The 27,849-nt window shown below is 45.3% G+C and overlaps 2 protein-coding genes across 6 annotated transcripts in view; both read left to right on the top strand.

Annotated features, from left to right (window-relative positions):
- The window catches only part of Cah1 (carbonic anhydrase 1), a 93,315-nt gene that overhangs the window by 48,758 nt on the left and 16,708 nt on the right, over window positions 1-27,849 (top strand). Inside the window, exon 8 of one of the 2 annotated variants that reach the window (XM_076906649.1) lies at window positions 13,505-13,514. The exons of the other annotated variant lie outside the window; for it this stretch is intronic. The gene's annotated coding sequence lies outside the window, so the exon portion shown is untranslated. Of the gene's footprint in view, window positions 1-13,504; window positions 13,515-27,849 lie in introns of those variants that run through there. 2 annotated transcript variants of the gene reach the window in all.
- LOC143430385 (uncharacterized) overlaps window positions 1,546-27,849 on the top strand; it is a 45,309-nt gene continuing 19,005 nt past the window's right edge. For 3 of the 4 annotated variants that reach the window (XM_076906632.1, XM_076906633.1, XM_076906630.1), the window contains exons 1-5: window positions 1,546-1,628; window positions 17,949-18,143; window positions 18,377-18,480; window positions 25,044-25,205; window positions 26,072-26,155. In XM_076906632.1, the coding sequence (XP_076762747.1) occupies window positions 1,561-1,628; window positions 17,949-18,143; window positions 18,377-18,480; window positions 25,044-25,205; window positions 26,072-26,155 (613 nt within the window). In that variant the 5' untranslated portion in view covers window positions 1,546-1,560. The remainder of the gene's footprint in view (window positions 1,629-17,948; window positions 18,144-18,376; window positions 18,481-25,043; window positions 25,206-26,071; window positions 26,156-27,849) is intronic. The other variant, XM_076906634.1, reaches the window with a different exon arrangement.

The raw sequence follows: 27,849 nt of genomic DNA, 5'->3' as shown, positions 1-27,849 counted from the left end.
ACAGTGTTAGCCAGACGCGCCTAAGTCCTATGCAACCGAGTACACGAGGCTCGAGTTCTCTCTGTCAGTCGCAGGTGCACGAAGTGCCAATAAAAACAGAACGTCTGTTTTATCACTGGAAATGATAAAAATATTCGCTTGCTTCCTCTGCAGAGCTCTCTGAGCATAAACTGAGACAATGCCGACAGTTGCATAGCAATAGTGCAGTTCTTTCTCGCTTCGTTATTTTTTTTTCAAACGTCTGCTATATTCTAGATTTCCACATCGAAAGAGAAGAACTATGGCCATTCACAGACGTTGTTAAATTAATATATTATGCGAAAACTAGAGGCGATGAAACACATTTATCTCGCGTCTCGCTAAAATGATTTACTTCCTATTTTATGGCAACGATGAAATGTAAGATGAACGTCTCCACTTTGGAGCGGCGATCCCGAAAGTAGGCGCGATCAAGAGGGAGTGACTCGATTCGGAACGAATCGCAAATCGTCCGATGCAGAGTGCAACAGCTGCGTTCCTAGACGAAACGGAGTGCCGACATGCAATAACGCGTTAGCGTGGTGCTCGACGATGTCGAGAAGGTGCACGCGTGTCTATACGCGGGGACCATACCTCTGGCTCAGTTCAATCTTATCGTGCGGTCCGCTCACATCTCGCCCGGGTACACCAGTTACCGATTTAATAACGGTACACCGTGGACTGGCTCTGAAATTTCGAGCCGTGAAAAGTGCGTGAAAGTACGACGTGTCCCGCGGTGGAGCTCGAAATTCGAGTGCTCTTCTGCTCGTTCGAAAAAAGAGTTTCCCTCCAACTGGCACACCGCCCTCCAACAACTCTCGCGATCGATAACGTCCGTTAAACGCCTCGATCGTTACCATAGAAGTCGAAGATAAAGGACATCGCTACGAGGAATATTAATATCCAACACCAAGCAATTAACTGGCATTGTTTCACTACAAATATCATTTCCAACGATCATCGTTATCCCTATCGCGAAGAGATGTCGAAAGACTTAACGATTCTGGACTGAAATCTATTCTCGAGGATGAAAGTACAATAATAAACTGCTCTCGATGCGCTTCTACGATCGGAGCGATGAAGTATCGGCTGGATTCGATCGAGAGTTCGTTATCGACTGCATCAGATAACTAGGAGTCTAGAAAACGTGTCGTGCACTTTGATCGGCTGTTCGGAATCAGCGATCGCGGTCGACCAGTCAATCGACGACGGCGGTTGTACCAACTTCTTCTCGGGGATATTTGCTCGAGGGAAAGCGAAGGTGGAAATCGAATTTCCCTTGGCGTCCTCGATTAACCGGCTGCCAGTTGGAGGACTCGATCTCCGCGCGGTTCTACACCCCCGTCGGTGGTTGGTGCGCGGAAGAAAAATGGACTCGATGGGCATTCGCGTGCAAGAAACAGCCGAGTGGATCCATCAGCTATAATTGAACGTCAACTCTCTGTCGTCGTACACTGCGACTGGCGTCGCTGATCGATCGATATTCAGTTCGAGAAAAGGGGTTGTTTGGTGAACGATTCGAAAATGCTGGTGTCGCCTAGCATGAGTTTAGTGGTGGCTGGTGTCGCTTCCGGCATCTGTTTCCTCATCTATAGCGGTATATTTAAAGGGTGAGTGCGTCAGCAAGTTCACGAGACTTGTTCTCCGTTTACTGGGATGGTGTACGCAGACGAATTCAATCGGTTCGTAACCAGAAACGATGCAACTGAAGCTAAATTCACCCCTAAACGCTGCAACGTGTATTTTACTTTAGACACTTTGAATATTGTTGTGGTTTTTTTTTATTTTATACGCTTTCTGGCTTATTCTGATTCTCTATAACTGCAAATTCCACATTGTTGAGAGCAGGACACTAAGACAATTGGATTTAAATGGAGATTTCTTTCAACCCTCGACGCAACTATTTTTTATTTCGATTATTTTGTACATCATTGTGATTTAATTTAGTTTCGTATGTTATTGACATTTAAATTCCTGCGATCTCCTAATTGAAAAGGGAAGATAGTCTAACCGAACGAATAAAACGAGAAATACAGGATGGTGGAACTAGGTCGGACTTAATCTCGACTATTTCAATCTGTTTTATTCAGTTTGATAGAGACCCGGTCTTAACCGTGGCTAGTATATCCTGTGATCCATTTCAGCTTCGTTTCGCTGTGTTAAAAAACATTTCGCTTTCCAGCCTTGAAGATATCACAGATAGGCGTTAATGGCGCGTGACCTGGCGAGCGCATGCTGCGTTTGTTTGCGTCGCGTTTCAAGTCATCTGGCGGGACTTACTCTTCGCTCGGTTTAGCTCATCCACGAATAATTGTAGAATTGATCGATAAATATGAAAATATTAGTGGATAGTATCGATCACTGGAGGCTGTGAAATTTAGAAATCGTGTCTAATTCAAACTGACCAGCGATCGATTTGGTCTCTTTCAATTAAACGGTCGAAGCGTTTTATCGTGCGATCGTCTAAAAACTCGAAACGCTATCTAAGAAGACAATAACCTTGACGCGATAACTTCGAATCTTTACGAAACCTACGTAAATTATATTTAATGGAAAAAATGTTCCATAGAATGTAGACAAGATTCGAGTTTACGGGATTAACTACAATAGCTGCTTTGTATCGCGTAATCTAAACGCGCATCGATTCTTTTCGATAAACCAACGATAAAAGATCGAAGACAAAAGGATACGCGGAAAAAAAAACAAGATATCGACTGATTTGTGATGGTCAGAGGCGACAGTAAACACGTAGATAATAATAATAGCCTTCCCAACACGAATAACGTTCGAATTTAGACACCCCAGATCGAACGACAAATAAAAGTGCACTCGAAGTTGTATCGTGGAAAAAAGATTGAAATAAAAAATAATTAACATCTCTGCGGCACGTTACGTGATCAGCGGCATTAAGATCGCTTCGTGGCTCTTTAATGATTCCATTTACATCGAATCACCGTGATTCTGAATTACACTGTAGGATTAACGACGGCAATCGTAATTGTGCATCGTCTATAATTAAGTAAGCCCATCTAAACGAATCTTTTCATTATCTTCGTTCTCCTATACGATGCGTTCATCCACGCTCTTGTAACCTGGGTCGTGAATGAATTACGCGAAATTGAATAAAGAAATGGCATGATCAATTTCAGACGTGCATTTCCGTGTGTTACTTAGAAAATCACGCGGCGCGTGGTTTGAATATTCATTAAGCTCTTCCCCGCGTTGGTCGTCGCGGAGTACTTTGTTTTTATCAGAAAGAAAAACCGTAAAATATAATTTATACAGCGAGCGAACGATACTTCGTTACGAAACGACGATGTTCCAGTGGACTTCCGCTGGCTGGAAACCATTATTTCGGTGACAAGTTTGTCGAAGAAACAGTGGACTATCTCGTAGATTACACGATACGCCGATTAGATTGCTCAGTTGTTGTGTCAGTTAATACGATATAGCACGTGGAACTAATTACTGTTGTTACACATGGAGGAGCATCGATAAGCTTCGAACAATCAAAGGTTAAGAAGCAGCAGAATTTATACGAAAAGAAGAAAAATAAGAGAAGCAAACACTTTGCGTACGTCGATGGAAATACGATGTCCGACAAACGAACAGAATATTTGCACGAATCTGTTGAAAAAAAAGAACAGAAGGATATGACGTAGGAAATTAACGAGTGGCCTTGAAGAAAAGGCTGCGTACATCATAGAAATTTCATGGAAATGAGCCGACTAGATTTTTATTTGCTCGTGACGCAAAAAAATCATAATTGATTGCGGTTCTTTACTTAATGCGAACTTGAGGAACTAATGACTGCCACGAGTAGCTTGGTATAGTAGCACGCGGATAAGGTGGGATAAAGTCACAGTGGTGAGAATGCAAAATGAAATTTTCTTAACGTAGACACGTGAGTACCTTCCAAGTCCCATGGCATAATAAAGTGTTAAGACTCGACTATGTAATAAAATCGCATACCGCGCTCATTAGACTAATCGTCGCGATATTTTATGCAACGGAGAACAATTTAATTAACTCATAGACTCTGACTGAACAACGTACAGTGGAACTAGAAATTTCCTTAAAAGAAAAGCGTAAAAGACATTTCGACAAGAGAAAAGTCAGCGGTCGAGAAATTTTACGAAGGATAATACGATCCTACTAAAGCAGATCGCCATTACTCGCGGTGTATAATTTAAAAGAAAAAGTAAGGTCGTCAAAGATTTATTATGAGACATTTGCAAATGCACTATCGCGTGATCTGAAAGTTCCAGCGTACCTTTCACGACGCGATCCGAAAGGCGCTCGCTGTTACCTCGAGGAGACGAGAAATGTGTTAAACGATAGGAATTTTCGGTGATCGATGGTCAAACTGCATTTCGCGATCTAAAATCTTCCCGCGCAACTATCCGAGCGATCCTGCCTTTTGCGCAGCGCTGTATAATCTCCGTACATTTGCCAAGCCGTATAATCTGGCTGTGTTCACGACACGCGCGTCCACCTGCACAGAAGCGTGTAATAACTACACGACGATCGCGTTCGAGGCGTATTTTTTCGAGTGGTCCCTCACGCGAGCGGCGATTAGACGCAGGACTTTCGCGGGCTACGAAGCGATTGGATTAGTCAGCCATTTCGGATCGTCGTTTTAGATCTCTCCTGACACTGATACGAGGGAACACGCCGCTTCAGCGAGGAGAAAAGCGGAGAGGAGAGGGTCCGGCTGGTTTCTTAACGATCCAGCCGGAATTTCTTCGTTCCACGCCGATATGAAACGAGGCTCTCGACGATGTTTCGAGTTCGTGGTCAAAGTAGTCCGGCCAAAGGCCTCGAACAACCATCCTTGATCATTGTGCCACGTGAAATGTACGCGTGCACACGCTTTAACGACGCGTAACGATATCCCTCCACTTGCTACGCGCGACTAAGTGTCTCGTCGGACGCTACGAGAACAAAGTTTCTTTCAACAGTTGATATTGACACGTTAAAGATTGGCATCTTAGCGAGACGAGAATGTTAGCCATTCGCGATACTGTTTTCAGGCGATTTAATTGGATAATCTAGCTTGTTTGCATGATAGCGCGAACGAGACGCTACATTACTGTTGGTAAAGTTGGTCTTTAACGGCTCAGAGTTCAGCGTAGTACGTAACGAAAGCAAGAATTACTATAAATTTAAATAGAAATATATTACTGTAAACTGGTTTTTTTTCGAATGGAATAGCTCTAGCGTTGGTTCGCTGGGTTGTTATGAAACAGGAAAGCGTTACAGGTAATTAATAGCCATGATCGTTTCATGTTATCAATACTAGTAATTTAAACTGTAATTCATGTGCGAGATCCCCGAGTTCCGCTCCGTTTAGCTCGATCGGTTGGAAATCCTGCAGAAAGGATTTATAGGGTGCCAAACTGATCTCTACGCCTAGTTAACGGCTGGTCGAGAGCTTTTGAATATCGAGAAGGTCTTGAAAAATCCAAAATCACTTTTCAATCGAATTCGATCGAACCTGTCCAATGGTCGCTGAGGCCAAATTAGAGCGTCGATTCCGCTTTCCCTACATTTCGGAGAAATGTCCAAGTGAAATTTCGGCTGCGCAGTCAACGACCCGGTTCACCTACGGAGGGGGTTAGTAAAGAAACCGGAAATATAGGTTAAAGATACGAACGCGAGAAGATTGAAATATAATTTCTAAGGACAGACAGACAGACTACAATTTGGATGGACTCGAAAATATTAAAAACGAGAAATAAAAGGAATTCGAATATTTTAACTTAAAATGAAAAGTCACCAGTGTGCACAGAATTGGATATTTCTTCACGCGAAATTAAGCTCGAAGCGGTGTTTCTATCTTTTGCAACACCCTGTAGGCACACGCGTGGCCGTGTTTATAAACGAAGATGTTCGTACGCATGCAAAATATGTACCCGTATGCGTACGACGAACTTCGGTATGCAGGGCTTGGTTTTATTTACTCCCTCTTGTTCTGACCAGTCTGACGAGTGTCGTTCACATTCTCCTTTTTCCCCCGTGCGCGCGGTAAATTACATTTCGGTGATTTCCCCAGACACAGGAATCAGAAACATTGGAAACATGGACCGGGAGGGTGGAGGATAACTCAATGGGACGTGCGACGAGAAACTCTCGCGATCGTAACGTATTCCGTTTCTTTTCGAGCTGTGATAGAATATCGAGAGCGAATTTGAACTTTCCACGAGCTCGCGTTCTCCAAAATGGCGCGGTAGGAAGCTGCGCGCACCGTTTTCTTACGCTCCTCAACGATTTATGGTTGATACAAGCTTGAGCAAATATTTGAAGCGGTCAAACTCGATTCCAGTATTTATCACATCTAAAGAGTAACGCAAGGTTTCAAACGATGGACGATTTTTGCGCTCAGGGCTATGGTAAATTAATTAATGTACGACGATGGTCTTAAAAATTAGCGGACGTCGTGCTATACTTTGCTAGCGCAATTTTGTTTGTATTAATTAGCAAAGTTTATGATTGACTGAAGTAATACGAATGAGAATAGATTAGTTAAAGAATGACGCAAAAGTATACGATAAGTTCTCGACAAGTTTGTGTTTTTAAAACGCGATGATTTTCGAATTTTCTGAAACATTGATAGATTCAAAGATTAAAGAATTTCATTAACATGTACAAACTTACAGATGATATTCGTATGACGTCTGTCGTTTGCATTCGTTGCCCATCAAATACACATGCATACATATTCAACATTAATTGCGTTCGTAATTACCATTTCTGGTATGAATAATCGAAAGAAAAACTTCCTGGAATGTTTCCCTAACGTCTTTAGAACAAAGTGACCAACATTTTTTTTATTCAAAACAGATATACTTTTATCAACTTCATAAATATATATCACCATCGTAACATTTGTAATGCACGGAAACCACTTACGATACGCACAACCAAAACCATATCTAAAGCAATTTGAACAAGCTATATACAACGCAAGGCCACTGACAAGTAACCAACGTGTAATAACAAAAGACAATAAGAAAAATACCATTACTACGTAGTTGTGTCTCGTGCAAATACTTCTTCGCGGACCAGCTAGACACCTCGTACATTCGAACTACGACACTTCGAATTAGTCCTCGATAATTAACCAACAGGACTGTCTCTGCATACTTGATTCGTCTCGAGCAACACTCGCGAGTCCACTGATCGCCAGCCATTATTTTAAGAAAAGCCACACCTGCGGAACTGTTAGTTCACCACGAGCGATATCGCTAATCTACCACATTCTTCGAGCTTCGAGAATCCTGTCCCATAATTCCACCATTGCGAACAATTACCAGAAGAGGCAGAAGCACGGACGAGACGGGAGGAACCAAAAACGCGAACGACTTAATGACAGTGTCTAAACGAAACCCAGTGGCAGTAAACCCGAGCGAGGAGGCAAAAAGCAGATCCCAACCGACTTCAATCGTCCCGCGGCGCGTTCACGTTCCGCGATTACGTCTCTTTCGTAACGACGTTACGTGCCATTGATTCGACGCCGGGAACTTTCCAAGTTTTCCGCGGCTCGACGAGCCAGCGATCGGCTGGTTGACAATTCGGATCGGTATCGGTGCGCGCGGCGTGTGTGAGCTGCTCTAACGAGCGTTTATTGTTTCCGCGGCGTGCAAGTGTGACCCAGATGGAGAGGAGCAGTTTCTTAACGAATGTGAACCGATGCGGGGCCTCGACAATGCACCGTGCGAGAGGGATCGGTACGCGAGAGGCTCGATACGGAAATAAACCGCGCGAAAAAGTGCGATCCTCGACGTTTCTCGATTAACCGCCACTGCGATGGCTGGTCTGAATTATTCAGACGGAAACGGTGAGAGCAACGAGTTTCTCGCTCGATAAGAATTGCAATCGATCGTTAGAAGACGTTCCTCGACGGACGTTAATTATTCCGTGCACCCGTTCTATCTTTGGTCTCGTATCCTCCTCGAGAATGGTTCGACAAGAGGGTTGTTTCAGGATAGAAGCGACCTTGGTCAATTAATTTCGAAGGGGCTGTAAATGTTTAGCTTCTTTCTGCACGAGACAAGTGTCACATAAATTAAGCGAACATTGTGTAAACGCTCTGCTGAGGGACGCTACGTATAAATCCAATCCCCAGAGAAAGTTCGCGCTGAGACATCCATTTTTTCGAAGGTGAACGATATACATAACACACTTTCCCGCGTACATGGTTGAAATGCAATTTTACTCCGCGAATATGATAAAATCTTTCAGAAAGTACGCTCGCAAAAGTCTGTATCATGGATTGTAGGTAGGAAGTGTGATAAATCCTGTCAAATTGATGGGAGTTGCATCGAGACGGAAAATGGACGCTGGCGATTAAGCGATTATTCGAGATCCCAAGGGCGGCGGTATTATGAATAATTATGAACTGAAAATTGTCGATGGAAACGCGTCGTGGCGCGATAATTCAACGAGCGACAGATGGGAAGCGCGGAAAAGCGCGTCGAAGTGTCAGAAACGGGAAGGGGTGGAGCGTCTGGTACCGTTAATAACGACGAACGTAATTCACATTCGACGCGAGCGGTCGCCAAGCTCGAATTGGACTGCGTTAATTGCATCTGGCTAGCGAATAATACCGAGAACCGTACCATCGAAGCTCATTCTATTTCCCACATAAAACTCCACCGCGTACTACTTTCTCCCATTCAATTAATTATCGTTGAATCCAGAAACGTTCCCTGGTTGCACAAAAACCGCGTCTCTTCCTTGGCTCTTTTCTGATACCATCTTTGGGTCATCTGTCAATCGAGCGAGCCAGAATTTCGTTCAACGCTGAAATTCCACCCGCCTTGCACAACCCACGGGTATCATAAATGAGCATCGTGGCAATCGCGTACGTGAAATCTAGCAATTAAACACGGTGGAACGCATCCATCGCGATCCATCGACACTCGTGCGCACGTTTTACCCCGCATTTTCCTCGATGGTTTCGACCGTGCGACTTCCACGAGCCGTTTGCCTGTTCCCATTTCACGTGGCGCACCTCCTGCACGCTCTATTCCGATGGCTACTCGAAGAACGCACGGTATCCTGGACCAAATGGACCAGATCGAACCGCGCGATTCGTGTCGACGAAATATGTCGACTGGCTTTTACGAATGCTGTCGCTGGTGGTAGTCCATTACGAATGGTAATGTATTGACGCTGGTCCGTTGAGATTTCGTCGAGCGTTGAGAAAACAGTTATACAACTTCTCTGTTTCCTCGACGTAACGATTAGAGGAATGACGAAACTGGGCGGCCGCGCGAATCGCGAGGATTCGAATCTGACTTGGTGGGACTTACCATTCGTTCGTTCGTTCATTTGGTTGCGAGGTCCTCACGTGTTTCGACACACCGTTTGCGGAAAGGGAAATTTGTTGTTCAACGGTGAATTTGTTTTACGAAATTGTGTCGGTGCGTACAGCACGAATATGTAAATATTTAAAAGACACATTGTTGAAGGGAAAAGAAGGATACGAATTTGATGAATCAAGAGATTACGCAATTTGTCACATCCTGTGTTGGAAGTTGCAAACGATCGCAGCCTACGATTTCGATTTCGTAATAATATCTTATCGGAAGATGCGTTTACTCAGCCTACATGAACGTCGCTAACGACACCCGCTTAACGATCATTGAGTAATGCTAACAAAGCTGGTCAGCGATCGTTCTGCAATACAGTTTGCAATCAAAGAGATTCATCGTAAACATTGTACAATATTTACTGGAAATCGTTTTGCAATTTCTAAGATAGTTCAGTTGGCAATCATTCAGCTATTAGGGATCACAAAAAATTCCTCCACAAAAATCCATTCAAAAATTAAAAACGAAACAAATCAGACGCACTGAATAATTCCTCGAAACAGAATCACCAGCAACCAATCAAATCACCCATCAAAGAAACCTCAAAACAAAAAGCAAAAAAGAACCACGGAACAATCATTTACCAATTAGAGATCGCTGAAGGGATCTCGGAAAAAAGGAAGACGAGAGAGAACAGCAAGGCCAACGATCTAGAAACCGCAGACAGGTGTGTCCACGTGTTCCCTGGCGAGGCACGTGAGGTCAACAGCGGTTCGTGAATCCGTGGCAAGACCGGAAGTACGCGCGCGGCTACCGATTAGTGATGCGTGGCTCGGCGCGCGGTTCAACAGCATCGACGGAGGCGTCGCGACCTCGAGTTTGCCGGAGGACGAGGGAGAACGGGAAGACGGGCGAAAGAAGCAGCGCGCGCGATAGAAACCGAGCCATTGGGATGCACAGGTCGGGCCATCGGTGACGTTAATGGCAAAACGTCGTTACACAATGGCCGGCGTATCAAACCATATTAAACAATAGCTTCGACCAGCGGCGTGTAGGGGGACCGGAAGCAGAGGAGGAACCGTAGAGCCAGTACAAACGGCTCCCTCATTGTAGAGATGCTTCGTGTCGCGGATAGTCAGTCAGCCGGTGTATTTAGCCTCTTCTACCGGCGCAGAAACGCGGAACTCTTCATGTAGAATTAGAAAACGCATAGTACGTGACCTGTATCGACGATCTACCGATTTCGTTTCGGCTGTGTTTCGAAAAGCACGCGTAAACGCGAACCATTTTTTATTTCTTGATCGAAAGTACTCCAAAGTATCGAACGGTATAAATATTGAACTCTGCGTGTCGTTTTACTTTTGTAAAATAAACAGCACGAGCAAACACGCGGCGATATACTGTTATCAGTGGACATTTAAAGAAACTTCGATCGGTAGAAGAAGCGTTTCTCGCTTGTGAAACCTTGCGCGTGCTTTATTCGCGAGCTGAGTTAGAAGCGGAGAAGGGTAAACGAGTGCTTAATGAAATCCGCCGAGGCGAGGCGGCTGATCAAAATTTTCCTGCTGCGGACCATCCTCTGCCGGAGAAAGCGGGAGAAACGGTAAGGAAGAGGCACGCTGGTACCGTCCAGATTGACGGGACCGTTTTTAATCGCGGCTACCACCGTTCGTACGCGCCCGTACTTTCTATCGATCGCAAGAAGATCGAGGTTAACGGTTGTTAGAGAGACGCGCGCGGATCCAGCTGGAGCCTGATCGAATCGAGACCCCACGCTGGCAGCCTCGGATACCGATTGCCACTCGTAATTTCGTGGGCCTGTCGAACCGTTGCTGATTGCGAGCTTCGACGAACGGTCGGTGTATTTAGCGTTCCTGTTTGTTTCTGTGAAAACTGGAAACGCGACGATCTTTTTTTTGGTGCGACGAAGATTAAACCAGCGAACGAAGCGGAGTATTGTCGCGAAATAAATGAGACTTGGACTCCTTCGTTTCTCTTCTGCTTTATTAAGTTTGCTTGTCGAGTGATAGATATTTGCGTTACTTACTTTTTGCGTTAAATATTCAGTTTAATCTGGAGAATATCTTTTTTCAGATATTATTCTTGTTTTATTTTTCCATAACTATTATACGCACTTCGTGCGATTTTTACGTAATTACCGTTTCCAGAGGCGTACAAACATTCGCAGTGTGCTGATAACAGTTAAATTCCGCCGATAAGTTTCAAGGCGAGGTGCATCCGAAGCGCAGTCATGAAAATTAACACGTTCGCCGCGGATACAGATATTCTATCGTCACGTACACGAGGATACAATGCTGTTTGTATCGAAAATTTATTCCTCGTATAGAATCGCGACACGTATCGAAAGCTTATTGTCATTCGCGGTGGCATTCGATTAAAAGGAAGATCGCAGGAAAAGTCCCTTGTCTTTTTGTCGGTGGCTCTTGACACTCGAAGCACCGAACGGTGCTAACCGGTAGTCAGCGTACGAAGTGAAATTATGGACACAAGTCCGGTTGCATTATCGAGCACTTCTCTATGCTGTCAACGTTTCATAAGGCCACGTGCTACCATAATATCCAGTTACATAACGGTCGCGTAATTTCTTCTGTCTTACAATTCCTCCGTTGCATAATGAAACGCGGCTGCCACAGTCGCGTTCCCACAAAATGGTTCGACTCGATCATCGACGTCGACTCTCGATGCACGCTGTAAACGACGTAATTCGGTGATCAAGAGAGGCGTTCGATGGAAAATCGACGACGAGTAGCCTCGAATTAGAGCGGTTTCTCACGTTGGCTCACGTTTTGTTCGCGCGCTCGAGACAGCACTAACGATCGAGCCGATTATCGACGATTAATTGGCACACTTTGCGGAGCTAGGTCGATTTCATTGTGCCTGCACGTGACTACCGTCAACTATCCACGGATTTATCGTCGACTAATTCCTTCGAGCGGGCAGTTTCTTTGCTTTGACTGAGACCAATGGTAAATGAAAAGTTGTCCAGCTGATTGATCGTCCCTCGTGAAAAACGCGTCGCTATAGACGGGAATCTTCAGAGATGATGTCGCGAAACGTAGGACGTTGGATCGAAATGAAAATAGATATTGCTTTGTTTTGTTCAATTCGAATTTAACTTTCGTTCAAATATTTTAAGGGAGAATTAAAAGCAGTGTTTAAGAGAAAAATCGAAGGTGCCATTCTGTTTGTGGACGGATATTTTTTTAGAATAACTATTCATTACGCTCGATATTTAACGATTCGAGAAATGAGAATAGAAATGTTGATCGACGTGGAAAAGGTTATGGAGAGTTCAAATGGAAACGAGAAACAAGTCCAGTTCCGGTAACAGAAAACACATGCGCGACGCCGCTGAAAATTAATATCCATTACGAAGATTCGAGGTTTAATTAGATCGTTCCCGTGAATCGAGACACGCGATCGTCGGCTGGTTTTCGGAACCGGCTGGAAACTGAATCGTGTTAATTAAATTCGCGTATTCGGCTTCGAAATGAATGATCTCGCGAGCGTTCCAGTTACTTTGCCAGATCGCACACGCGAGACTAATAAAATACACAATACGTGGAACGACGAGCATAATTAAATAATACAAAGATCGAACGTGAACCGTTACCCAATCGAAATGGAACATTTATCAGCCCATCCAGTACTCCTCTGAATTTAAAATCTTGGTCAACAACACGTGTCTGACGTAAGTCACAGTATTTTCCTCAACTGTAAGCATCGTTTCGTAACATCTGCGAATAGACACCTTTCACGCGGTCCCATCGCGTAATCCTCGAGCTATTAGCAATACGTGGGCAAGAAAAAGTACTATGATCGCGCGAGGAGGCCTCTGACAGAGCCTACACGCGATATCGTACCAAAATCCCGCATCGTCGACGCTAATGACACCAATTACCGCCTTCGAAGTCTCCCATAATTGGAGAATGTAAATATTCGTTTAAGGAGAGGAAAGAGAGAGGTATTTTGAGCAATCTGTTTACCACGGCAGATACGATCTAGGCTGAATTAAATCATCCACCGAATCATTCATGCCACGGTTACGTTTCGGCGAGTTTCGTACCCGATGCATGATTAATGAAACGAGATAGCGTGGATCCGAAAACAAAACACAGAGAGCGATCTTTCTTCCCGTTCAATTCAGTTGTTCCACGATCTCTTCACTGGCCACGCACCAACTAATCGCTGTTTTAACGCTACGTTGAATTCTAAACGTAGAATACAATTACAAAATAATCTAAGCCATTGTACTCTTCAGAAAAATCGAAGTTCAACCCCGTATCGCTACTCGAATTCATTGGAACAACGAAATCTCTGCACAGATACTTACCACACAACGCTCGCAAAGACAGCTCTGTCCGTTTCATCGCGATAAATGAAACGCGTGTTCCAGATCGCGAGCGTAAAAACGTAGCAGCTACAAACCACGCTCTCGTAACCGAAGAATTTTCTTTTCGATCGTCATAATCGTCGCTCCTCGAACCCTCAACCCTAATCTGTTCTCCACGAAGCAGCTGGAGCCGATTTGCAACCGATCGCATCGAGATTCACCCGCGGTCCAGAACCAGCAGGCGAAAGGTTGCGCACGTAACAATCGTCGCTTTCGAAATTACGTCACCAGGACACGGGGATCGGCGATTTCGACCTATAACAACCTGCTCGCGGGCGACGACACGGTCAATCGGCGTGCAGACCTCGTCCAAGTCGGCTCCGTTTTTCCACCGTTGGGCGTCGACGGTTCGCGGATCGACCGACGAAATCCAGTGAAAGTTACCGGTTAATTGACTGGCAGGGGTGCTCAGCGCTCCAGCTAGATAAGAGGCTTCCACAGCGCCAGAGATCTCCTACCATCCTCTGTGTCTCGCGTCTGCATAACGCTGAATTTCCCCTGGCGAGAGACCAGGCCACTGTCACTTTCAAACCGGCAGTCCAGCACAAAGGAACGAGCCGATCGGCAACGACCGCCGCCAACTGGCCACGGAAATGGTCCGCGAATTCTGCTGACTGGGAGTGGACCGACGCGGACGCGCGAGGATACCAACAAGTACAGTCGATCGGTTCGATCGGTTCTTGGTGGTGAATCGAACGCGTGGAATCGTTTGTGTAAGCTTGATGGAGGATATACCTTGACGGACGAATTTTTGAGGGGTGTTGTTTGAAGAGGACGCGACACCTTCTCGCAGAAGCGTTTGTCTTTAGTTGGGACTATTTGAAGAGAATAGAAGAGGACTTCGAGAGGACTTCGCACTGAGGGATATTGTTTGAGGAGAGTGTTCGTGAGGAATGTTTCACGCTGAGGAACACTGTTTGTAAATTGTTGGTTTGTCTGTTAAAAGAGTGAAGTTGAGAACTGAATGCTTCGAATCTCTTTTCGAAGTTTCGCAAGGAATACTCACGAACGAAGCTGACCAGGTTATCGTTCGAAGAGGAGATATCGAACAGATCGGTACAGCAAAGAGTGCAGAGTCGAATTCCGTGGCAATTTGTCGGTCGAACGGCGGGAAATCGAGAATCCGCGTTGGAAGCTAGTTTCAATTACCCACAGTGGCGGAATCAGCGTTGTTAAAGGTGTAATTGCGGGCGAGGACGACAGGCATAGGTGAAAGAAACGGAGAACAAAAAGAGGAAATCCCTGAGTGCACGCTGAGGTTGTTAAAAATAACCAGAATACGAGAAAATCGAATTGTACTCGTGGCAATTGTGTGAGAAAACCTTCGACGAGTCAGTGAAATCACCAATTGTTCGTCGTTGAAAAAATCAGTGAAAAAATGTGTGCCAACAGTGGAAGAAAAACTAGCGTGGATTACTTCGAAACTAATTTTATCCTCGATTCTCGATCGCAGGAATTAGTCAAATAATTTAATAATGAAATAAAAAATGAGAGAAAAATCAAATTGAGAGAGAACAGAAATCATCCGTATCCACGTGCGTATGCGATAGAATCGATATTGGTAGCGGCAGACCAACCGGAAAGAACAACGGTGATAACCAAGGATATCTCGTATCCGTTTCTTCGCCAATTAACACAAATCCATATGTAATGGATTGCACGTCGCCTCGCGGAAGTGTCAGCTCGTTTTCTAGTCCGTGACGATTCGTCCAGGGCTGTCGCCTTCCCGACACTTATCTCGACGACGAAGTTCACAGAACGTGTCGAGCGAGACGGAAGCGCTCGCAGACGCGGGATACGAAAGTGAAAACGGAGTCACGATGCTGGCGTACGTCTCGAGTATCATCTCGACGCTGTTGCTGGAGGGCGAGAGGGTTGTCCCTGGCCAAGAGAAGTACAATATGGCGACGTTCATGGTGCTCTTCCTGCTGATCACCATCGAGGTGGTCGTCGTCAAGGTGGTCACATCCGACATGGAAAGGGACGAGGACAGCCACGCTGGTTTGAGAGCTGCTGCCACTTTCTTCGATCGCGAGGATTGATCACGGGATCGTTGTGGATCGTCGTGCGGTTCGCGTGTCGTAATACTATGCCGGCGAAACGTGGAGTGGAATTGGAATCGAGGCGATCGAAATTTGTTGCTGGTTGCGTGACTGTTGTTGTGGCGGATGGGCGGATCGCTTATGCTTGTTTAGAAAATAATTGAGATTAATAATTAGCGGTTTTTAGAGTGTGAATCGTAGAATTTTATAGTGTTACGGTGTATTCTCTGGTTCTTCGATTAGTTCGTCGCAATTTCTGTACTATGTATCACTATCGTATGTGATTGTACTTTTTGGATGATCTCTGCTATTTTATTCACTTCACACTTTACAGATTTCATGCTCGAGGTTGTAAAGATATTATTTCTCAATAGTTTATGTTAACTTTGATTGACACAAAAAAATTATACGGATATATACTAAAAAATGCATTGACTCGCATGCATTTTAATGTATCCGTCGATACGTTTAAACCATAATCGCGATTTAATACCGTCTCGATCTCGATTCGATGAGATGTAAATCTTTCCACGATGTATGCATTTTAATGCACGAGATTGAAAGTGGAATGCATCGTACGAGCGCATCGCTAGCAATGTATTGTTCCATATACGATTAATTGATTATAAGAATTCAATAATGATCTACGTCGAAACGATAAAACGCGCTCAGACCCAGCTGAAGAAACGATTAATGCTTCATTAATAATTCTTGAAAAACGTATCAGCAAAACCCAGAATGCTCGCGTGCACGGTTTCTCACATACAAAAATATCGATTAAAAGAAAGCGAAAATTTATAATCAATTCCAATCCAATTCATCGTAACAAACTCTATCGAAATATTACATTCGTTCGTCGAGGCATAATCTTTACGAAACAATAATGAGAAGCAAGGCGAAGCACTGCCAAGTAATTACGTCATGTAAAATGAAACGAAACTCACTTTCGTATGTCTTCATTAGACTCACTGCGCATCGAGGCAAGTTTTAAACCAATAAACTCAATCACCAGCTATTTTATTGTGGAACACTTGGAAAGGTCCCATCTTGGACCACGAAGGGGTGCGTTTCTTCGTGACGCAAAGGCGAAGGGCTTGATCGACGTTTACTTTGAACGAAGCACGCGTTTTATCATCGCTGGCTTATAATTTCTAAGCAAATTTGAAGATCGAGGATACGTCCACGAGATTCGATGGAACGATTCCACCATGGATCGAACTTGTCCGCGACTTCGACGCATCGTTGCGGCCCATGAAAACATTCTCTAGCGGCGGTGGCGTTGCGTAATGGAGCAGTGCCCCGTGGAAAGTTGGCTGGATTTGATACAACCAAGAAAGCGTTTCGAAAGTATATTTATTTAAACCAGTTGTTACATAAGGATGCGTGCGTTACACGCGCTTGGTTACGTGCCCGTAATTGCGAGGCGTGCAACGCCTACGAGTTGATTAATGAACGCGCGGAGCGAACGCTCTTACGTCTGTTTAGACACGTAACAGGTTCAGCGCGAGTTCGGAGAGTAGAATCGCAAATTCTGCTTCCTCTCTCTCTCGTATGCAAATAAAAAACGAGATGGGGGAAGGAGAAGTCGCGTTTAAATGGATTATTATCATAAATCTGAGTGTAAAAGTGGAACTCTGCTCTTGGAATTTACGATGTGTACACTCGCGTCGCTCGCATTAATTGCAAGCGTTAACGAACATGATATAACCGTCCGCGGAGCAACTGTAAATAGCTAACGTCACGAGTTGGCAATCGTTCGATGATTATCCTTCAATAAATGCAAATTCTTTAATCGAGTTGTTCATTGGTGTATTTTTAATGTCGTTCCTGGAATGTCTCTCATGGGATTTTAAAAATAGCGCTTCTCTTTTTTTTAGTCAACGGGTTGTAAACGTGAAACGTGGACGCGTCGCGTGACAGTGACACAAACGCACGACACATTGTTAATCAGCTGTGAGTCTGCGATTGTATCGGTGTTACACGAGGCGGCCGAATATTTGCATCGGTACTGTAAATCACTTCCATTTGCTATTCTCGTCAATAAGTCCCAATAAAAATTTCATAATCACATCACCATCGAATGAAATGTTTGAACGGGCGATTTCGAGACATCGAGCTCTCTAAACTTCAAATTTTAAATTACGACTCGTATTACAGAAAGTCTGGAGGCTCGAAGGAGGACGAGAAGCAAGTTCACGTGGACGAGAATCACTGCGCCTGCTGCTTGAGACCGTTTCACCTGGGACGCGGCGTCCGTTGCAAGGATTGCGGTGCAAGATCCTGCAGGAAAGGGTGCTCCCGTTGGGACGCGTCAGATAAAGCCTGGCATTGTCTTTTCTGCCGTCAACAAAGGTTCCCACCACGATATGTTAATGCGTTACGCAACTTCTCCGCGAAATATCGCTTGATTCCCTCGAAACTATCTCTTTCTCTGCAGCACCCTACTCTAATTAAGACTTTGCGCGACACTGTTCTCCTCAATCTCGCATTCGACTCTAATTTCTATACTACTTTAGAAGATACGTTATTTAATTATCGCCAGGAGGGATTGTATTGTATTTTTAATGGAAAATATCTTTTGGCAGTTATTGGCTGAAACAGAAGGAGGTCGAAGTGCGCGGTGGATCGCTCAACAAGAAAGATTTACATCGATACTTCAGCACGGCTAAGGCACGGGTCTACGTGGCAGGTATGCTGATTGCTTTTAATAATAGGATTTGTAGAAAGTGAGCACGAGCAATGTAAGACTCTCGTCACGTGCGTATTTTTTCGAAAATGTTCCAATCTCGAAAGTACTGCCGCGCGATGTGCACATCAATAATATATGCATCGAGTGTAGTAATATCTTGCTATGGCATTGGTGAATTTTCTAACGTGCCAACGCAATAAACTAGGAAAATACAATCTATTTAAACCGCCAATTTAGACTTCCAAATGGTACAAAGTGTGAAAAACCAACGAACGTACCAACTATCAGCATCGATTACTCGAGTACACGTATATTCCATCACTTTCTCCGCTGATAGGAAAACCGTGCCGCAATTGGCGTCATTATTACCGGAAACGGGTCTGATACGCGTTATATAAGCTAGCAAACGATAAGCTGTTAACCCACAGCTATTGGCTAACCGGTATCCATAAAAAAAAAACACACGCAAAACTATTTCAATTAACCCATCAAGTACAAACGATCTAATCAACACTGCCAACGCAACACGTTAAAAGTGAACAAATTCGAAATTTCCAAAGCTCTCGAAGAACTCGTTCCACTGAAAACTAGCCTGAACACTCGAATCGGATGAAGCAATTGAAAGTCTATCCAAAGTGATTTGCTCGATAAAGCAGTGGTAACGAAATGGCAGAATGGTAACCTGGTCATCGAACTGAAACGGCGGATCGTAGCGGATCGTGTGCGAATGCAAGAAAATCGTGGCCCCTCGGGTTCCCAAGAAAATCGATTCGACGATCTCTCATAAATAATGCAGGCTGGAAGGCGACGCAGGGTGGAGAAGGCATTCCTCCGTGTTCCTCGCTAATGCAGTCCCTTGGAGCGGCTGCGACAGCGAAAGGATTGTCCGCGACGGTGGCTAGCCGAGGGTCTGGCTCGAACGGTGAACACGGGCAATAGTTGGCCCCTCGAGGGAAATTGATTTGCAGGTTGGGACTCGTGGGCGCGGTGAACGATCGACGAATCGATGCGCGCCTCGCATACGGGACGACCAACAGAATTAATTGCAACTCCGCCGCGGAGGACAGCTAGAAACGAATTTCCGCGACTCGAACCCTGCAACCCTGGCCAGCATCGTTTAAAACGTGGCTCCGTGTAGGGCTTGATTAAACCTCGAAACGGGTCCGCGCGAATTTCACCCCGGAAAATCGCTCGCGCGATCCTCCAACGCGATTTATTATCCGTTGCTTAATTACGCCACCTTCTTGCACTTTTATCTGTTACGCGCACGAATATTCGTGACAGCGAGATTTATCAAGTTTTTTAATAACCACGAGAGATAACGGTATCTTTCTGTGCGACAATGTTGTAAAACGATTGCCAAGATGCCTCTGAGCGACACGATCTTAGCGGTATTAATTGCAAAAGAGTGCCAACGGAAGCGAGAAGAGGGATCTGTGAATAAAGGAGGATTGAATTCTATAATCTTGAAACGAAACTCTACAATCTCGTCCAAAGGATCTACGAGATCTCCAGAACGCTGGAGAAAAGAGAGAAGATCTTAGATAGTAACCGAGAGGAACTAATTGCACCAGATCCGTGGCACACGATTTACCTAAAAACAGAGTGGAGAAAAAAAGGTACGAGGAGGAAGATAAATGGTCTAAGCGACCGTTGGAGATATCAAAGGTCCGATAACGCTGGAGAACAATCGTAGCAATTTGTCAAAGCGTTTACAGGTAGACGCCTCTGGAAAGATCTTAAACGGTAATGGTAAAAACTTAATTGCGAGAGGCCTTGCGGTGCAGATGATTCGAAACAGGTAGCGAAAGAGAGAGAGAGAGAGAAGCAGAAGAAAAATCGCGGGGAGGATGCGAGAATAAAAAACGAAATCAGTCCGGAATGGCCGGGCGAGAAAGTCAAGAGCCGACTGAAATGTTAATTGGAGAACGCGGCGGTGGTGGTGGCGGCTCCGTGCTCCATTGTGCCGTCGTCCTGAACCCGACACAGCGACCGTCCTTGTTCCTAGCCAGAAAAGTCGTGTAACGGAAGAGGCAACAATAAGAACGGGTCGCAAAAATGATCTCACGCTGGATTCCCCGCGATGCTCATTGTTCGCTGCGCAGGCGTACGATCTTTTCCGCGTGAATCGTATCAGATCGTTCGATCGGGGACGAGCGCGTTCCAAAGGATAAGCCAGACACCGCCAGTTCGCTCGTGGAAACTAGCTTTTCCCGCGAGAATCGTGAAACGCGGACCCGTATGGCGTCGCCAGCCGCGATCCCGTCGATCCGTTATGAATAACTAGCCCTGGCAAAATTCTTATGCGGGTCACTTCTGTCACAATGCTGGCCAGAAACGAAACTAGTCGTGTTCTGGGACGCAGTTCCGTGTGAGATTACATACCACTGCTTGCTGTGGGTTTCACTTGTTTCGTAACCACGTTCAATTCTGCGATTTTGCATACGAGTGTGATATCGAAAGCAAATTTTGATATTTTCAATGGGTATTCTTGGAATTTAAAAGTATCGCTCGTAAAAAGGAACTTCTTTCACTTTGCCACAAAGTGATGATAACAAAGATCTCCAACAAGATTGTCTTCCTTAAAGCACGATCAAAGTAGCGTGTAATACGCGTAATAGAAAAGCAAGTGTAAAAGTTGACTCCGCACGACACGAAGTTTCCAGGGTTAATAAAATACCACGGCTAACGAGAGGCGAGGGAAGAACGAGGACGCGGTTCAAACGTTGAGCGTTATTTAGGAGTCAATTAAGATGGACGATTCGATGCGAGATGCGAGGAATTATGGATCGCTGGAAGGGAGGGCTCGTTCGACGTTCATCCGAATCGAGGATCGTTTTCTTTGCACGCGGGATACGCGCGTCAGATCTCTCTGTTTCTACCAAGTTACACGGCCTATTCCAAGGATCGGCTCTTTCGCCAAACATGGTCAGAGCACGGTCGTGCCGAACACTTTTGTCCCTGTTCGTCGTTTTTCGCGGGCCGAAAGATCCACGCTCGTTATTTCTTCTAGGAAACCGGCGGGGTCCCCGGCTGCCCCGCTGCATTCCGCCGCGCAAAATTTCTGAAAACCAGATCCTACACGACTGGATCGAACGCGGCGCTCCGCGGCGCGCCGTCGACTTCGAATTTCGCGAGCAACCAGCGAGCATAAGTGGACGCACGATTTTTCGATTGCGTGCACGCGAGAGGAATTCTTTTTTCTTACGTTTTCTGGCTTCCACCCTCTCGAAATCAGCCGCGCTGATATTTTTAGTAGCTTCGAAGAGAGAGCAGTTTTACAGAAGCGTTTTGTTGAACAGGTCGAGGAGGATCAGTCCTCCATTTTGAGATATCGCGTCGATTTGTGAAATATGTGAATGCAGTGTAGATATGAAGTTAATTAACTAAGGAGAGCACAGGTGTCGAACGTTTAAACTAAGAAGGACAAAGTTAACGATAGTAATCTTTTGAGAGAATCTGTTTCTAAGCTTGTCGTATGTTGAACATGGTTAATTACAACACGAAATTATCTTAATGATAATGCAATATTATCATACTCGAAGACTACTTCTACAGAGTAATTACAAGATCATTGAGTTCTATCGGTATAAAAAAAGATAAGTCAAGAAGATCTCACTGATTTCCCTGGAGATGTCTTTAAACTTGTATTTTTAATTACAGAAAAAAATTTCTGACAGTGAAAAACCCTTCCCAGTATCATTAAAATTGCCAAAAATCATCGCTCTCCATCTACTCAATTACATTGCACTGCAAAATAAAAGATCCTCGACAAGAGAGTAACGCTCAATCCTCTCCATGGCGTTGGCGATGGAAACGAAGAAATAACTCAGCACGCGCGTTGAACCGTTCGCCGTCAAATTTGCTGCTGGAAGCTCGTCTAAGAGCGGGAGAAAAAAAAAAAAGGCCAGAGGCATTCAGACTCGCGAATCACGTCCACGAGATCGATTAGCAGCCGCGTGGCTGGATTCCGTTCGGTTTTCGGGCCGCTTGGAAGCGGAACTCCCGCGCGATCATCGGTCTTATTGTCTCCCGGGCCCGCGTTGGCGAACCTCAGTTCTGCTCCAGTACTCTTGGGAGTAACATCGCGCACTCCCGTAATCTTTCCGCCAGCTTCTTTCGTCCGCTCCGTTACTCCTCATCCCAGGAGAGGATCCGTTCGCGCGGAACGTGTCGCGGCTGGCGACGTGATCGCGACAGAAACCGATCGTTACCCTGTTTATTCTCTTCTTCTTGTCCAACCCCTCCGTTAAATCGTAAATCGCGAAAAGCAGTCCTTTTGGGCCGCGGGGAATGCGAGGGAGCAGGTAACAACCGGTGCGAAACCAGCGGAACCGTCCGCGCGTCCATGTAAGGTGGCCTTGAGGAGTCACGATTTGAATCGAGCCTCGAACGCGGTCCGACCTCCAACGAGACACGTCGTTTCTTCTGCTCGTGCACACGCGACTCGCGCAAACCGCCGCAAGGTGACTGCCATGGCCCGCGCGTGGCCAATCGTGTATCGATAATTGCGACGTACACGCGAACGGAGTCGCGACGGCGAACGGAAGTCGAATGCGAGTCGAAAGCGGGTCCCGTTGGTGAAAATACTGGCAGCGTGGTGAGCGTGGAGTTTTCCTTTGGATTTTTCAGTTTTTTTTTTTAATAAGCGACGACTCGCGAGGCTTGGTAGCAAGATTTCGAGTGGCGAACGGATGGATCGTTCGGGGTTCACCGCCGAAGGCATCGAGCAACCGGTTCGCGCGTTTAGAAATGGAAAATAGCAGACAAGGACGGCAGAGGCGCGCGAAAGTCGCGATACCTAATCAAGAACTAAGGATACGGGATACCAGAGCCTGCTCTCGGAACGTGGACTACGTGAACCGTGCAAAAAGTGGACGTTTCGAAAGGTTCAGCCAGTGGAACGGGTTAGCCGTTCGCCGCGCGGGTTCGCGTGGAATCGCTGTGGGAATTTTTAACCGACTTCCTGGATATTAACGAGCAACAAATCAACGGGGATAAGGATCGAAGTGGTTCGTTGTGCGGCTTGAGGAACACGATCGAGGGGAAAAAAAAGATTCTTCGAGAAGGAACCGATTAGTCGATCCTTCGTAACTTTGTGTGACCTGTGCGTATTTCTTAGATCGTTCGACGATTTAAACAAAATTGACGAGAGTGCTGGTAAAAGGTGAGAGGCGACGGAAGAGAGGTCCTGAGAAGTTGAAGGTGCGATCGAACGGTGGAAAGGAAGCTACGCAGAATTTGGAAGGGACTGCGAACGATCTCGATCCGCCTGAGGGTAGAGGATCGACGCTCGTGGAGGGACACGGGGTCCAGTGTATCCTCGAGCGAAGATCGATGTCTGTTCGCGCTCGAGCGGCCTCGGTGCCGCGTGATAACTGATAAATATACCGGTCTTGCGGTACTCGCCTAAGAGAATGCGGTTACAAACGCGATGGGGAAAAAGGACTGCGACGAGGTAGATCTTTAATGGTTGTCGATACTTTCGTTTAGAAAGCGGCCGGCCGTGTCAGTTGGATTCGCGATCGCGCCGCGTCCTCGCGGTCCCATCGATCCTCGATACGGGATTTCGACCGGCGAACAGTTGTAAACAAACCGTCGTCCGATCGACGGCGCTTTTGAAAATGCACCAGCCGCCACCGACGCGCGATCGCTGCGCGAGCGGACGTTCGTTTTGACGTGGGAAGAGAGTTCTCGCCGCGTGAATGAGTAAGTGGTTTCTTCTTTTTTTTTGTTCCCACTTGGTTTTTGGACGACTAGTGATCGATTAGAAGAAAAACGCGAGTGGATAGTGTATGAGAAATACGACGACGAGAACTGATAGTAATTTGGTGAGGCGAGAAATACGGCGATTTTTGAGAAACTTGTTCATCGTATGAATTTCGTTTGGTACGAATTTGGTGCAAGTTTTAGTTTTCGTTCGAGATAATGCGAGCCATTCATATTCGTTTCCCGTTTTCCGTGAAATGTCGACGTATTATACTTGCACACATAGATAGGAGAAAATTATCGTTAACGACGTCGGACTTATGCTCGATGACCCCGTTTAAAATGAAATCGCGTGGACACCTGCTCCTCGTAAACACCGAGTCTTCTTCCTTTCGAAACTTGCGTTGCACACTCGAAGAAATTAACATGAAGTATGGTTAAGTGACGGAAAAAATAACGTCGCGATTTATCTCGCTTCCGTTACCGATTTTCAAAGATCGTTAGAGCACGGTGAACGGTGAGAAAGAGTTAATTACGGAGGTAAACGGTGTCCTTGATTCTAACGATCGGAGGAAGCGATGGGATCCACAATTCATCGCGTTATAAAATTATAATTACGAGAACGTTATTATGAGTAATCGGATTGTTGCGTAAAGTAGATACAACGTTGAGAGCACTTTTCGTTCAGCCTTTTTCTTCGAGAGTTTATCCAGAAAAATGCCACTCTTATGGACCACGAAACACACTTTAATTTAGAGATTTAAATAATCTTTACTATTAAAATCCACTAAAACACTAATTAAAACAGATATACATGCAAGAATCGGTTTTAAACTGTTCGATCCTTTTCGCAGGAGTGGAAAATGCAACTACCAGTTCAGGACAGAGTTTGGCCGCGGAGAGAGAAGAGGCGAACACGATGGAAACGATTCGAGATTTCGTTGAGAGGATAGTGGAGGGTTTGATCGGCAACATGGACGACACGCCGATCAATCGACTGTACGATCACCCGGCATGTAAGTTGCCATCGCAACAAGGATCGAAACGATTAACTCGAGGCGACAATTAATCCTGCGTGACGATTAATTAAGAGTTTGGATTGAGAAAGGAAGGAGGCAGACAATCGCTGTCACCGTGACAAGGCGGCGGATTTCTGCGGCTAAGTTTAAGTTTCGATGGGAACAGGTCCATCCGGTGCGCCACCAAACAATGCTGCCATCTGCAGAAGAAACGCGAACGCGTTCGAATAAGAAACCCAGCTCGCCTCGAATTCCTTTCTCAATCGCCACTGCGATATATTTCTACCCGCTGTGTACCTGTTACCTACTTAACAATTAACTCCCGGCCGTCTCGATCGCTTTTCTTTCAACCCCGATCCATCTCTAAAACGCGGCGCTGCCCGGTTAGCAATTACCTTCGCGGGTATCTCGATTGCTTCTTTGACGCTCGGTTGCACACCGCGCGCTGGGAACAAAACGTTCGCTCTCAGCGAAACAAAAGTCGCGAGAAAAAGCTCGAGCTCTGTACGGGGTGTGCCATCTCGGTTCTCCAACGAAATTAAGTGAAACTGATCGGTTGACTTCGAGACACACGTGCTTTAAGTACTTAAATAGCTCACTTAGTTGATGAGCAGATCGTTTCGAGCGTTGTCAGGTTCGCAACTCTCAGAAAGATCTTCTGGTTGGAGAACGTAGCTTTCGAAACGCGAGTATCGTTTGAAACACCCCGTAGAGGTGCGTCGTGTGATCTAACCAGCCGCAATTAAGAGAATATAACAGTACTTAATGAAAGGGATCAAAGAAACAATCGTGACAGTGACATCAATTTATAATTGCACGTATCCTCCATGTGAACTAACCACTCGACTAACGCTAATTGATAGATGACAAGGTATCGGAAAAGCATATTGTATCCTTAGTCGATGCACTTACACGTTTGGCCACGGTTCTGCATTTGTGCATAAAAAGTGAGTACCTTTTAAAACTATTCATAGTTCTAGAATCGATTATACTGCATTACGTACATTATCACGGTATCTACTTCCCTTTAACGAAGGCTGGACAGATACTTTTCTAGGCAAAACCATACCACATACGTCCAAAGTACATGTATAAATGCACACTGACTGTTTAAAGCAGATGATACAGCGATGTAGAACGGGTCGTCTGCCTCAGGCGCCTCGAACCTTGCCAAGCAAATAGCATACTCGCAGGCTCACTTTCTTAGGAATTCTTGACCACGCTGTAAACTCTAAACTAACACGCTCCAAACGATTCTCACAGTTATATCCTCATCGCAATGCGTTCAACAATCGAACTTTATTTATTCGCAGCTTCAATCTCCACAACTTAACACTTTATCGCAGATAACAAAATAGAGTTCTTCAGTCACGACGTTAAAACAACGAGCTACTAAATGCTCCAGGATGACACGAATGTTGGTCTCAAATGATGGCGATAAAAAGGTCGTAATGTAATTCATTTTTCTCTGAATCGCGCCTATTCGATTAGGAACTGACCAGCGTCGAATGACCTAGCTTCGCGAGTTACATAAGCGGCACAGAAATCGTCGTCGTTAGCAGTCACTGGTCGACGAATCATAGCGTTTTTACCTTCCCACGAGTCCATGGTCTCCTTACAGATACCATCGTAGTTCCAAATGGCTCGATTCTACAGTTTCCTCGCGAAACTGTGGAGGTAACTAGCTTTTTTTCAACTACTTTTGCAAAGGTGATGACCATTCAGGAAACTGTCGTGGCGAGATTGATTAATAAACAGGTTCACGAAGTTCCGTCATTAGCGTACAAATAGGACGCAATTTATGCGCAAGGAATAGATAGCAAACGTGCCTCGCGATGTATCCATCATAATTTATAACTCAGAGAATCGTAATTAACGAGAACGATTAGCCATTGAAGCTCTGAATTGAAATTGAAATGTAGAACTTGGTGCATAATTGTTAGAAGAATGAGAAACGCGTGACGAAAGCCAGAAATAAGAATGATAACATAATACAGTGAGAATCGATTCACGTGTTATCGAAATCGCGATTTCGTCGAGATGAATGCGATCGTCTTCGAGTTTGACCCGCCGCGAAAAGAGTTCACGAGTGGAACGACTTGTAACTCGACGAACCTCGAGCGACAGGGACTGAAATTCCAGAAGAAAGTCACGGCTCAGCGACGGGCCAAAAATAAGAACGAAAATCTGGTAGCCTTTTGAACGATCGCGACAAATTGCTGCCGCGACGAGATGAAGCTAGGCTCAGGAGGATTACGACGCGTATTCTTTCTTCGACCGGACGATAAACCGACTCCTCTCTTTCGATTCACGTCGCGATGACCTGAATGTGACACGCGTATCGAGAAACCGTTCGAATAAATTGTCCAAGGTACAAATGTAACAAAAGGTCGCATGCGGAAGATACATATTTGCATGGAAAAGCAATTGTTGCCACGAACATGCATGTAAAAGCCACATTGACAACGCGTGCACTCATTTGCATACTGTTACCATGGACGTTTTGGGAACAGTACTCCGAATGGCTCGTACGAAACGTTTTCACGCCGGAGTTCCTGTCCATCAGACATTATTCTTAACATTTGTGCGAGCACGTGTGCGTATCAGTGAGAAAAAGAGAAACAACCATGAGATTAGGTAT

The sequence above is a fragment of the Xylocopa sonorina genome, chromosome 13 (assembly GCF_050948175.1).
Source record: "Xylocopa sonorina isolate GNS202 chromosome 13, iyXylSono1_principal, whole genome shotgun sequence".
In the NCBI taxonomy this organism is placed as follows: Eukaryota; Metazoa; Arthropoda; class Insecta; order Hymenoptera; family Apidae; genus Xylocopa; species Xylocopa sonorina.
This window is presented reverse-complemented; position numbering and strand designations above follow the sequence as displayed.